Source organism: Talpa occidentalis, unplaced genomic scaffold (assembly GCF_014898055.3).
Source record: "Talpa occidentalis isolate TD23 unplaced genomic scaffold, MPIMG_talOcc4v2.1, whole genome shotgun sequence".
Classification (NCBI taxonomy): Eukaryota; Metazoa; Chordata; class Mammalia; order Eulipotyphla; family Talpidae; genus Talpa; species Talpa occidentalis.
In genome coordinates, this window is record NW_026555331.1 from 9,687,453 (window position 1) to 9,701,053 (window position 13,601).

At 45.1% G+C, this 13,601-nt stretch overlaps 1 protein-coding gene across 6 annotated transcripts in view; it reads left to right on the forward strand.

The window, feature by feature from the left end:
* The window catches only part of ASAP1 (ArfGAP with SH3 domain, ankyrin repeat and PH domain 1), a 284,215-nt gene that overhangs the window by 244,538 nt on the left and 26,076 nt on the right, over nucleotides 1-13,601 (forward strand). For all 6 annotated transcript variants that reach the window (XM_054691980.1, XM_054691978.1, XM_054691982.1 and 3 more), the window contains 8 exons: nucleotides 1,342-1,475; nucleotides 3,843-3,934; nucleotides 6,695-6,881; nucleotides 7,122-7,207; nucleotides 8,267-8,382; nucleotides 8,524-8,591; nucleotides 9,871-9,978; nucleotides 11,492-11,720. In XM_054691980.1, coding sequence (XP_054547955.1) covers nucleotides 1,342-1,475; nucleotides 3,843-3,934; nucleotides 6,695-6,881; nucleotides 7,122-7,207; nucleotides 8,267-8,382; nucleotides 8,524-8,591; nucleotides 9,871-9,978; nucleotides 11,492-11,720 — 1,020 coding nt within the window. The remainder of the gene's footprint in view (nucleotides 1-1,341; nucleotides 1,476-3,842; nucleotides 3,935-6,694; nucleotides 6,882-7,121; nucleotides 7,208-8,266; nucleotides 8,383-8,523; nucleotides 8,592-9,870; nucleotides 9,979-11,491; nucleotides 11,721-13,601) is intronic.

The window sequence follows — 13,601 nt, forward strand, 5'->3', positions numbered from 1 at the left end:
TATTTGGTCTCCCTGGAAAGTTCCTACCTGCTCTCCCTAATTGGTCACCTGCCAAAATGCTGCCTTCCTGTAAGCTCCAGTTAAATAAGCACCGTGGGCATTATGGAGAAAGTTCTGGATATGGAGACCATCGTCTTGAATCACAAGTCTGCCAGTTGGCCCAGATGGCCTCATGCCAAGCCCCTTAACTCTTGTGAGCTTCAGTTTTCCAACCTTTGAAATAGGATATTAAACCTTGTTCTTACGAGGACATAAAGAAGTGATATCTGTGAAATTGCCTAATAAGTGATGTTACTTTCCTTCCTTTTTGGTCAGTTAAATGTCCCCAACCTCTATATCATGTTTGTGTCACCTTCCCCCGAAATTCTTTTCCAGAAAGCCTCTATATTACTGAGTCATTGGCACTAGTTAACATTTATTCATTGCTTACAACACTTTAATAAGGATGATGGTGGTGGTTTTGCTTTATATTATGAGAAGCTCTATAAACGAGATACTAATATTATCCCCATTTTATGGAGGTGAAAACTGGAGGACTCAGAGAAGTAAAGTGCCTTGCCCAAGGTCACCCAGCTATAAGGGGGCAGAACACAGATGCAGACCTGTTGTTCTTAAGCATGTGATATTGTTTTACATAAGAAAATGAACTTCTCTATACAACATGCCATATGCATCTCAGAGGCATTCTCCACATTTTGTGCTATTTTCTTGTACGTGTATGATAATTCCCATAGCGAGGATATGGCAGAGAAGTAGTCAAAAAGAAGTTTACCAAAGAGAGAGGACCCTGTATGTCATCGTATTAGAATGTTAATTCTATTAATATTTGCTCCATTCTTCTGGGGTCCCGGATGGCTATAGAAAAGCCTTCGGTCTCTGAAGTACTTGGTGCTCAATATTTATTATTATCTTATTACCTAGAAGTGCTGGTGGAAAAGCTGTACCGAGATGAAGGGTTAATGCGAGTTGTAGCAGAGGCCTGCAGTCCATCTTTGTCCTTGCTGATATTGGCATGGAGGGGGTAGCTCTCGCAAGGCGTCAGAATACTTTATAGTACCTCCTTGCAGAAGTCTTTCTCACATTTGCACAAGAACAAAGAGCTTAATTTTGCTTTGAGTTCTGTATTGAAAGGAAATTTTTCATTTGGCTTACCACAATTTTTGCTAACAAGCTGTTAATTTTCATAATAGCCTCTCAGCTAAACCACAAACACCATTTCTTCCATTTACATCTTTACCTTATAATCCTTAAGGTTTTACTACATTGTTTTAGCTTCCTCTGTAGTTGGCAAACTAAAATTAGATGTCTGTTGTTTGATTGTCTTCAAAATCCTTTCTACAGAACCCACCTGGCTTTCAACCAACTTGGGTATTTTGACCTGTATAGAATGTTCCGGCATCCATAGAGAAATGGGGGTTCATGTTTCTCGCATTCAGTCTTTGGAACTAGACAAATTAGGAACTTCTGAACTCTTGGTAAGTAATGACCTAACTGGGAGAAAACTTTGTTTATTGTCATGAATACATTTAATATATTGCCTTGGGTTATTTTTTGTTACTGCTGAGTACAAAGAATTCTAATTCCTGCATTTAGTGAATTTGCATAGATATTTAAAATATAATTTTTGTGGCATATGTTGACTTACTGCTTCCTATTTAAAGACTTGCTGAATCATACATTTCTGTAATTTAGTTCAACTAAACTGGTTCTTTTCTTTGAGATGGGATTCTTCAAAGCTACTTTTTTTTTTCTTTAGAAATACTCTTTTATGTGATTTGATATAATGTAGAGTAAGTTAGGTGTTGGAGGCACCTGCTCATCATCGTGGTCTTACTGTTAAAAATGATGACTGAAAGGGTTTTTTCGATTTTTTTTTTTTTTTACTATTTGTTAAGTCTGTAAAAGTACACATGAATTGTTAGCTATTGTTGTTATAGGACAGGGAGAGGGGCAGCCCAAACCCCGCAAACCTGCCTATTCTAAATGGGTTCTGCCATCCGCCGCATCAACACAAAACATAGGAGACTTTAATGGGAAGGAACTTTAATAAAACTAGGAAACAATACAGGTAAGGCAAAGAGTCTAGTTTCTAAGTGAAGCACCCAAAGTTACCCGTCCCCTCGTGGGTAAAAGTCCATCCAAATGGGATTGGCCCAGAGCAAGGCACCAAAGCCTGCCATGAGTCTAAAGCACCTTCCAGTGGGGACCCACAGCAAAGGGTCAGAAACAATCGGACAAGCCCAGAAGGAAAAGAGCAAAATCAACATCAAGATAAAAGCTGCCATTGTCACCTCCCCACGGGTCTCACCCACATCTGTGTCACCCAGTCCACGACCAAAAGACAAGCGCAGTTTCTTCACGTGTCTCTAGGCTCCATGCGCCTCCTCCAGGTCTCCTGGCTCCATCCTGCTTCTTTCCTCAGTCTCTTCTGCAGCTTCTCCTCTTCCTGCTCAGCTCCACCCTCCCTTGGGAGGGGCAGGGAACCGCCCCCTTTCCTGGGGACCACCCTGTTACATTGTCATAAAACCATCACTTCTTACCCCACAACTTTTTAGGTAATGAGGAAAAAAGTATGTAAAGTTGTGGTGCTCAGCTTTGTAATAGGGAAAAGGGTTATAAACACTTAAATGTGTATTTTCTTTAGCCCCTGTCCTTCCCTTCACCCAAATTTGGAGCCCTCATCAAGTCCACGTTACACTGGTCCCCAGGGCACCAAAAAAGGAAGAGAAGGCCTACTCACATCTCCTGTGATGCCTTGTGGCCTAAGTCCAGTCCTGGTAGCATGTACCCTGGTGCAGTGTGAGAGGACCTTTATGCCAAGGGACTACAGATGGCTTTTTTTTTTTAGTAAAATCAGACCCCTCAGAAAGAAGGCTCTTGAACTGACCCTGACAGACCCTGACTGGGCTCAAAAAAATTGAAAGTCTTGTCCATCATTAGCCTTGCCTAGGGATAAGTCCCCCAAAGCAGGGCCATCAGTCATCCAGCCAGCAACTGTGTTGTCTGAGCACCAGTTAGCAATGGTGATCTCTCTTGACTTAGGAAATAGAGAATTACCGTGTGAGACTTGGCTCTCTGCTTCATTCACTCAAGGATTGCAGAGAAAAGGCTCCGACCCAATACCTGAAACACGCTTCTGTGGTGTGGAAATGGTATCACTCTTTCTCCTTGACTTGTTTGACTGAAACCCAGTTTGACAACTTGGCCTATGATAAACCAAGATTTTTCCCACAGAATCTTGGTTGCATGAGTGTTTCCTAAACTTTCCTCCATCCCAAAATTACCTGATTAACTTGATTAACCTTCATGACAAATTTTCATGGGAGGATCTTAAACTCAAAAGCAAATTGCTGCCTGGGCCTCTTTGTCAACTGCCTGGAGCAGCTTAATTTGTCCCCAATTATAAAAGAATCAATCCATATTCTTTTCTGTCCAGTGAGAGTGAATCCACATTAAAGTGAGACCTGATGGTGGTTGAAAAGCCACTGCTGCTCATTAACTAGAAGCTGCCCTGCCTGACTTCAAAGGGTGCGTGACTCCATGCAGGGCCGTGGCCCATTGTCCCAGTGTCTGTCACACGTACCTGTACACACTATTGCTTGTCTTTTCTATGACGTTGATACCTACAGCCTCCTACAAGAGGGAACATGGGTTGCTCTGTTATTTTTTCAGCAATCTCAGGTTCGGTGCTTGACACATACTAGGTGCTCAGCAAATATTTGTTGATATGATGGATGAATTGTTAGTATGAAGGAAAATTCATAGAATTTTCAAAAGCAAATAATAGGAAACTTTTAAACTAGTAGTAAAGAGTTTGCTGTATTGTTTTGTTTCTGTTACAGCTGGCCAAGAATGTAGGAAACAATAGTTTTAATGATATTATGGAAGCAAATTTACCCAGCCCCTCACCAAAACCCACCCCTTCAAGTGATATGTAAGTACTTTCAGTATATTGAATTCTTTACCATTCTCTCATTGTTTTTCTACTCTCCCAACAAACTTTGTGTTCATACTATTTTTCCCCCCAGAGGAAACCCCCATTATGAGAAAAAAGCAAAGGAAAACATTTTGTAATGTATTTCTGGGATGCACAGATTATTTTCACATCACCCTGCTCTAAGTGGTTGCAACCTGCTCTGGGAGGATAAATCCTCCCGAGGACAGTTATCTTTAATCACGCCACACTGTGAGAGATAAGATGGGAGATGCTCGTCAACTTGGCAAAAACCCAGAAACCTACCAGCCCACTCAGCAGGACCGAGGGGACCAGCCCTTCTCTCTCATGTGTTGCGGGTGGGCGTGCAAATAGTGCACTCTCCACGAGGAGCTGTTTCTCAACAATCATAAGTTTATTTGCCCTTTGACTCAGCAGTCCTTCTGAGAATTTATTCTTAGTCTGTATTAGAAAAAGATTGAGAACAAAGCGAGTGTCCACCTGAGGGAGCTAATGAAATATCTCACGGCATAGCCACGCACAGGAACTATGTAGATATAAAAAAGAATAACGCCCTGGTTTGGGGAGACCACCAGGATTACTGTTAAGTTAAAAAAGCAAGATACAGAGCGCCGCACAAAATACCTTGCATCTGTGGCAAAGCTAGGGGCTAGAGAGTGGGAACGTATCCCTGCTAACCAGTCCCTGCTCAGACTGAGGAAATGAATTCTGGCTGAATTTGCAATGAATCTCTCACTTTTGAACTCTTGATACTCATTTTCTGGACTCAGCAAAGAGATTAGACAGTGAAGATACATGAACGTATACATTTCTCTGAACTCACATTTGCATGTAGAAACACTGAAAAATCCAAAGGAAACTAATGTGTTTACTCTAGGTGGGGGTGAAGCATCTAAGTAAACACCTGTTATTTCTGTTTTTGATTCTTGTGAATCTTTACACCTATTCCAAGATGTTTACATTGAATTTAATCAATAGGAGGAAAGAAATTTAATTCCAACTTAAAACTCATGCTTTGCCAGCCCCTCCTGCGTGGTTATTCAGGCACCAAATTGCAAAAGCACTAGAACTATTAGGGGACACATTCAGTGCACGTTTTTTGTACTTCAAAATCAGGAATTAGGGTCTTCCAGAAGGCCATCTGGCAGGGTTTTTTTCTTGAATTCAGCAAATACATACTGTATTCGACTCACTGCCTCCTACTTTGCAAGATGCCAAGGAAACAGTAAGACACAAAGTAGATCTAGACCCTGTCTTCAGGTCCCCTGGGATTTAGAGGGAGACAAGATACTAAGCCATGGAAGGTGACCCAGAAGAAAGGTTGGCCTGTTGGGGATGGACAGAAGACCCTCGCCTAATCCACTGTCTTGCTTAACAACGGTCCAAGTATCCTCCTAACACAGAAACTACCTGGACATCTTTTTCAAACTAATGATCACTCCTTCCTGCCAGACATGGGACTTTTCAGCAGTTGGTTTGCTCATAAAGCAGTCAGGAACACACAGTCTCCCCACGCCAGCATCTGTATGTAGGTGTGTGACCCACACCTCAAAGACTTGACTGTAGGATAAATTTCATACTAGTGTGGATTTTATTTCCTGTTTCTTATGTGGGGGCAGCATCAGTATGCTGGCCTCTCAGCTCCGTGGCCTCTGTGAGACCTCCCCTTTCAAAGTGCTTATGATTCTCCAGTGTCCCTAATGTGGTGGGTGAAGGAAATAGACGCTGGAGCCAGACCACCCAGTTTCAGATCCTGGCTCTGCCACTTCCTAAGTGGTGTTCTTGGGCAGGTAACTTTCAACTGCCCGTGCCTCAGTTTCCTCATCTAAAAAATGTCCTGGCCTCCTAGAATGATGGGCAGGCGGCTTAGACCACCGTGCTTAGAGCAGTGCCGGATGTGTTGTCAGCAACCCCAGGATGAAGGGCGGCTCCTGTTGCCCGAATGTTCACGCGTTCACCTACTTCACTCAGCAGCATCTGTGTTCCCGGTGCTGTTAGTGCTGAAGAATCAGCAGCACACAAGACGAGTTCCTGTCCTGTTGACATTCTGATTAGGGAGAGGAAAACAGAGAACAAAAAGGCAGATAATTTTACAGAGTAGAGGGTATTAAGAAGAAAAACAGCTCCTCGAGGGGTACAGCATTTTAGTTTTAGTCAGAGAATGTCTGTGAGGATTTGACATTGGCCGGGAGATCTAGAAGACAAAGGACAACGTGGGAGCACATCCCGGTGGCCGGAAGCGCCGCAGGAACATCATCTCCTTTGTGCCCGGGAGCCCAGGGTTGGCCTGAGGAGGGGCTTTAGTGGCGGTCCTTCAGAGCCCGTTTCTCTACCTACTCAAGTGAGTTAGATGACAGAAAGTTCTCCCAGGAAGCCCTGAAAACTCTTTATTATAGGTCTCTTTGCATTGTTTCAACTTTTTAAATTTCTTAATATCTCTAAGTTCAAAGTAGTGGTAAATAGCCAGTCTCATGCAGTTGCTCAAGGCAGAGAAGAAATCCGCTATGATCTGGGTGTCCGTTAGTCTCGTCACCATAGAGAGCCTGTGCAGGCCAATCAATGCCCCTTTCTTCATCCTGTCCCTATAGGAATGGTCTAAAACTGGATTTCTTTGAATGTCAGAGAGAAATGTGTCTTAGTTAAAATAACTCTTCTCAAAGAGAACTGCTTGTCAGAAAAATGTAAATCTTCTCTCTTGGAAGTAAAAATTCTTTGTTCATTTGTGTTGCTCTATTTTAGGACCATACGGAAAGAATATATCACCGCAAAGTATGTAGACCATAGGTTTTCAAGAAAGACCTGTTCGTCTTCATCCGCTAAACTAAATGAATTGCTTGAGGCGATCAAATCCAGGGATTTACTTGCACTAATTCAAGTCTATGCAGAGGGGGTAGAGCTAATGGAACCCCTGCTGGACCCCGGACAGGTGAGGCTCCTAAAATCATAGGAAAAAGCAAAGTAGAAAAACAGTTTAAAAGTTGACTCATTTTATGAAAACACCACACAGTAAGACTTTAAGATGTTAAATACCTGGTCCAAATCAGGACCAGCTGAGAGTGAAAGAAGTGCCTCAGTCACTACTTTGGGGTAACTGATGTAAACGAAGCTGCACTAGGCAAACTCGTGCATACAAACACCCTCTTAATCCCTTCCGTTTCCTTTGCAGGAGCTCGGGGAGACAGCCCTTCATCTTGCAGTCCGAACTGCAGACCACACATCTCTCCATTTGGTTGACTTCCTTGTACAAAACTGGTACGGGTTTTGTCTTCTTGGAATATGTCTAATAAGTTAACAAAAAACAGTCCTTACTCAGTGGCCTAGGTCAGGAATCGACCAGCTTTTTCTGTGAAGGGCCGGATGCTGTTTTAAACTTCCCAGGCTCATGAGTCTCTGTCACAGCTCTTGAGCTCTGCCTTTGTAGTCTGAAAGCAGTCCTGGAGAATATGTAAATGAGTGAAAGCAACCATGTCCCAATAAAGTGCTACAGAGACAAGCAGAGGGCCAGACAGGGCCTGTAGGCTGTCATTTACCAGCCTCTGTCGTAGATAAAGGGGTTGTTTCTTTGTCTAAAACCTGCTGCGTTAGAAGTTGAAAGAGAAGCTTTAATGGTCAACAGGATCTGTGCATTTTCATTGTTCATAAGTTCAGCATAACACAGCATGTGTGTGGCTAGCGCAGAAGCTAATTCAAATTTAGTACATACCAAGAGGAGTATAGAACTGAACACAGGGAGGTTTAGCCTTGCTCCTTTCTTTATTGGGTGGTTCTATAAGCCATAAATTAAGGGGAGGAACTGGAGCTGATCCAAAGGGAAGAGATCAAAATAGGGAGGCAATTTGAACCCATACTTGAGGAGTGATGGCTGGCCACGTGCCAAATTGCGTAGCTGGCCTGGGCTCTTCCTCTGAGGGAAAACTGTGGTAGGTAAGAGCTAGGCTTTGGAGACAGGATGCCTGTGTCAGATCCCTACTCCAGGGTCTTGAAAGCAAGATCTTCCTCTCTATGCCTCAGCGTTTTTATCTCCTAATAAAGGTTGTAATAGTACCTTCCCCACAGGGTGGTTGTGAAGATTAATGAGCTTATACACGTGTAAAGACTCAGAGACAGCGCCTCCCCCACAGTCGACACAATACATGCCGCTGTTGTTGTCATTGTGTTGCTTATAAATTTATGTGTAACGTTAGAAACATCATAATTTTCCCTGTCTATAATAAGTAGGTCTTGATGGTTGTTACCATAGAAATAAGTGACTAATCTGTAGTTTAAGTTATAGAGTAAGTCATTTTTTCTAATAACATTTTACCTTTTCAGTGGAAACCTGGATAAGCAGACAGCCCTGGGGAATACAGTTTTGCACTACTGTAGTATGTTTGGGAAGCCTGAGTGTCTGAAGCTGCTTCTCAGGAGCAAGCCCACTGTGGATGTGGGTAAGTGAGTGAGTTCTGCTGGTGTCAGAAGGGCGCTTGACTAAAACTGAGACTTTCGTGTTATACTGTAATTTGATTGATGTCCCTTGCTTTTCAAGAGACAGCCTAGCTAAAAGGCAAATTTATTTTCTCCTGTTTTAGTTAACCAGGCTGGAGAGACTGCCCTGGACATAGCCAAGAGACTCAAAGCTACCCAGTGTGAAGACCTGGTAAGCAGAAATGGAAGCAGGAGATTGATTAGACATCCTCTGCCTGAAAATGTCATTCTTAGACACTGGAAATGGAGATAAAAGCAGCAGATCCATTTTTTGAAATTTGACTATAGAAATTCAGATTAAGTACTAAGGCTGTATTTAAAAAAAGTACAGACTATAAATGTGTCCTCCACGTGTCTTTTGAGTACAGTTATGATGCTGAGGCCAGACGGCATTTCAGAAGCTCTATTCTAGGGTGGACTTCTAGAATAAGGTTCTGCCTTTTACTTGCCAGACCACTAGGCCCTCTTTGTAACTTAGCAGCAGAGAAGTATTTTTGAAGCCAGTTCTAGAAACTGGGCAAGTTCAGCATGTAATGGTTTTCAGCATATTACATCCACTGCTTTCACACCTCTCCCCATCCTCATACAGACTCACCTTTTCTGATCCCACTATTCTTGCTATACCATTGGGCCTTAGCATAGCATGACGCCCTTCACCATCAGAAAGGATGAGATGGGAAAGAGAAGTTACGTTCCCTTGAGTTTCTGCCAAATGCCAACATCCAGGCCCAGCAGTTACACTTTTTTTGTTCTTAAAGAATCCTTTGAGGGCCTCCCTGGGGGTACAAGGGGTTAAGCACTACACTAGGAAGCAATCCGCAGCCTCGGCAGAAGCACGAGTTCAACCCCCAGCTGGCCAGGGAGCAACCCACATGGCACAGCAGATCTCTCCTGACTCACCTGCTGCTGTCCTCAGTAGTGTACTTCAGTCAGTCTGCCTGTTGTGTTCCCCACTGTCTCTGGTGAATCCTCTCACCCCCCCACATCTGTGGCCTGTACCCCAGCTCTTTGTATGCATAAATAAATCAATCTCTTAAAAAAAAAAAAAAAAAGAATCCTTTGAGAAAGTTAGAGTTCCTTGCCCTCATTTCATGAAAAAGAAGTGGCCACGATTGCACTGCCTGGTGTTGAAGGCCTCCCTCCCCTTCACGTGCCACTAATTCTGATTTCGCCTTCCAGCCAGGAAAGGAGTTTACAGTTTTAAGGCTCAGGAGAGAAATCAAAATTAAAAAGGCTGTAACTCTGCAATTCCTTCAATGCCTATCTTGTAGTAACGTAATTTATATTGTCAATTTTGCCCACAGCACAGCCACTAGTGATTAATTTGAAATCAAGAATAAGATGGGATTTGCTCAGTGTTTATATGATATTGGGTGTTTAGCATTTAAATTAAATTTCTGCTTTCAGGAACTTTAAAGTGAACTTTAGCATTGTTCCATTGTTGTTTTCAGCTTTCCCAGGCTAAATCTGGAAAGTTCAATCCACATGTTCATGTAGAATACGAGTGGAATCTTCGACAGGAGGAAATGGATGAAAGCGATGATGATCTGGATGACAAAGTGAGTTTAAACAATGCCCATGAATTCCTAGCATTTTTCCCTTTATCTAGACAAGATCATTCTTTGGCCTTATAACCCTAATATGCCAGTGCTGTTTTACCTGCTGAGTCTTTGTTCCTCGTTGGGTACCATTTAACAGCTGTATTAAGATTCTTCAGAGAAACATAATCAAAAGCATATGTGTATGGAGAGGGGGATTTGAAGGAACTGGCCCATGATTCTGGGTGCTGGTAAACCCAGAATCTACAGTGCAGTCTGGCTGGACATTTTACAACTTGTTTGAAGTCCCAGCTGAGGACACCCTCAGGAATTAAACCCAGTTCTGCCTGACTCTCACAGAGAGTTCTCCATTGCCTCTGAAGTTCCATTCACTTATTTTCCATATCTCCCAGTGGCAGGTAAGGAATGGTCAAAGATGGTCATGCAAAGGTGTTCTAAAGGCATTCCCACTTTAGGAGGAGAGATTATAATACAGTGAAGCTCCATCATGGAAAGAGCCTGGGGAAATTGCTGAGTAGTGCTGAAGGACAGAGCAGCTGCCTCATGTTTGGCCAGCAGAAAAGACCTTACTAGGAGGCCCCAGAACTAGCTTCTAAGGATGGGAAGGAACACATCCCTGCAGGAAGAACCATAGGCACAAAGACATGGGCTCCTGATGAGCCTGGACTCGGGAATGGTGAGGGGGCTGCCCTGTAGGCAGCAGACCAGGCCAGGAAGGGCGGATGGGCCAGGTCTAGCCTCTGGGCTTTTATCCAAGCAGTCAGAAGCTGAGAGAGGCTTATTGTCTGAAAAACCAGGTGTCCTGCCAGCTCTAGTCTCATGTAGAAAGGGCTGGAACTGAAGAAATTGGGATGTGGGGGCCTCCCCGGAGGCCAGTGCTTTGTGGGAGCTGGACGACTGCCCTGCCAGGGGGCTGAGCAAACCTGGCAGCTCTGGATGACACTGAGGTCTCTATGCTGAGAATTTTGTGAGTGCTGGTGCTGCAGCAGGAATGTGAGCCCAGGGCCGGTTGGGGCAATTAAAAAAGGTTTTAAACCTAAGGGGTTGGTGTTGGGTCTTCAGGTCTGCAAGCCAGCTGCATTATGTGGAGTTAAAGCCAGGCTGTGGCTGAGGTTACTTTCTAGGAGGGTGTCAAATGAGGAGAGGTGAAGGTTGAGGACTTTGACATCAAAGGGTTGAGCAAGAGGTTACAAATAGGTTGGAGAACTCTTTGACTGTTGAGGATCCCTGAAGGGGGGAGGTACTTGTTAATTAGTGCTTAACGCGTACTGCTGATTCCTAGACAGTATCCCCCTAAGGTGACCCCACCTGCGGTGACGGGAGAATCAGAAGTGGTGTATCTGATCTTTCCCTTACCCCGTGTCGCGGCTCTGGGGGTCTGGTCATAACTGACCTCATAAAGCAGAGTCACCAGAACCCGGGCCCCCCAGTCTGCCTGCTGAGATCCTCTGAGCACCAGAAGAGGAGTCCTTGGTTACCCGCTCACTCCCTTCACTGTCCTTTCCTCTGCCAGCCAAGCCCGATCAAGAAAGAGCGCTCACCAAGACCACAGAGCTTCTGCCACTCCTCCAGCATCTCCCCCCAGGACAAGCTGTCACTGCCGGGGTTCGGCTCTTCACGGGACAAGCAGCGGCTCTCCTACAGCGCCTTCACCAACCAGATCTTTGCCTCCACAAGCACAGACTCGCCCACATCACCAACCTCAGAGGCCCCTCCTCTGCCTCCCAGAAACGCCGGGAAAGGTACGGGCTTTTGGGGTGGGCAGAATGACTTGTCCTCAAAGCTGTGGTTCCACCCAGTTTGAGGTGAAAAGTGTCAGGTGCATTTTAATCACCTAGTAGTCAGGGGCAGCTGGAAGTAGGCACTTGCCATTTATTTGCCAGGCGCCAGCAGTGAGAGCGACGTGAGCGTGCCTCATGTATGAGCTGTGCTGACCTCAGAGAAGTCTGTGGGGTGTGTGCTTTTGTCACCATTTTACAGATGAGGAAACTGAGGCTTAAGGAGGTAGAGTGATGTGCCCAAGGTCACATAGCTGGTAAGTGGTAGCATTGAGACTCAGCCCGAGGGCTGCTCGGCTCCAGTGCCTGTGCTCTCTCCTCCGTAACATGGGGTGGAATTCTAATTCCTTGAAAAGTGACTTTCCTCTACACTAAAATGCCTCTCTTCTGGAGATGTTGGCAGCACTAGTGGTAGTTACCAGCAGCGAAGCTCTTGCTTTAGGAAGGGCCCTCAGCCAGTGCCTCATGTTCCACGCTCACGAGCCGAGGCAGGTACCAAGGGACTGAGATGGGGAGTGATGCTCAGGTTCCCAGCAGTGTGGGAGTCCAACCCGGCCCTGTGGGGCCTGAGCCCACACTGCTGTGCTCTTTGATGAGGACTGTTTTTCCACGGGCCTTTAGCTGCATGGGTCTTACCCAGAAGCGGGTTCTCAGGCAGCGCATTGTCAAGTGGCGAAGGCCCAGCAGCGTAGTGCCTGTTCTACCCCCCAAATCACAGCGCATTCCCTGCTCAGAAAGTCACTGTGTTCCCACCTGCGCAAGGACAAAGTGAGGCCCAGAAATGCCAACATTAAACATCTTCCCAGCCAGGGGGGAACAGAGAAGTCTCAGCCAACAACTCCAAAAGCAGGATCCTCCCTGCGAGCCCCGCTACTCTGACACAGGCTTCGGGGGCCTCTCCTACACAATGCCGCGCCTATTTGAATCACATAGGGGCTATTTTCTGGGAAATGTGAGCTTTATTCAAAACACTGTTTTTTCAGAGCTTATTCTCCATTGAAATAGTCTTATAAATGGGAGCTGTGTTCTTAGAGCGACCCCAAATGGCCTGTGGATCATAAAATAATGGGGAATGTTAAAATAAGGCTTTGACTGAACAGAACTCATCAAAGATGACAAGTTAGCGTAACAGCACACGTCAGCCAGAGGCTTGCCCCACCGCTGCTCATCTCATAGCCCCTCGCGTTACGTGAGAATGGGCGTACGTCAGGCTCCAAATCCTTTTAAAGCCTGTAGCGCTTAGCGCTGCGGAGCTGTCGAGGACGAGTGGCACTGCTGCTCGTCTCCGGGTCGTGCTGTTCCCTGTCAGGGGAACAGTTCTCTTAAGAACAGAGATCCCTCTTCTGCACCCTAAAGCAGGCTGTGAGAAACCTGCAGAACAGATAAAATGGTTAAAAAGTTACTCTGAAAGATTCAGGCCCCCAAAGTGCAGTTACCGACACAGCAGTCATGGCCTGTCTGGACAGGCAAGGCAGTCCCAAGAGCCACAGGTAATTGAGAGTCTTGAAAATGCCCACAGGAGAGAATGACCTCAGAGAGGCCCCTCACCTCCCTCCACCCCTTTCTATAGTTTCATCTCAAGGGGACACAGAATCCCAATAAATACACTGTCTGACTCAATGCGAAGCATCTCTCTCCTGCCTTGAATCAGGTCTAACTAGCTCTTTACCAGAGGTCCAGGAGACAAAGACCAAATTTATTTAGGGATACAGCTGCTGACATAAGGGCTCAGAGACTTGGCCATAGCAACCGTGGTCAGCTAAGGATAGTCTCCTCCCCTGTCTCCCCCTCCCCAAAAAAGATCCCATTATTCAACTAGAAATCCCTCCCTTCTGAAAATCAAAG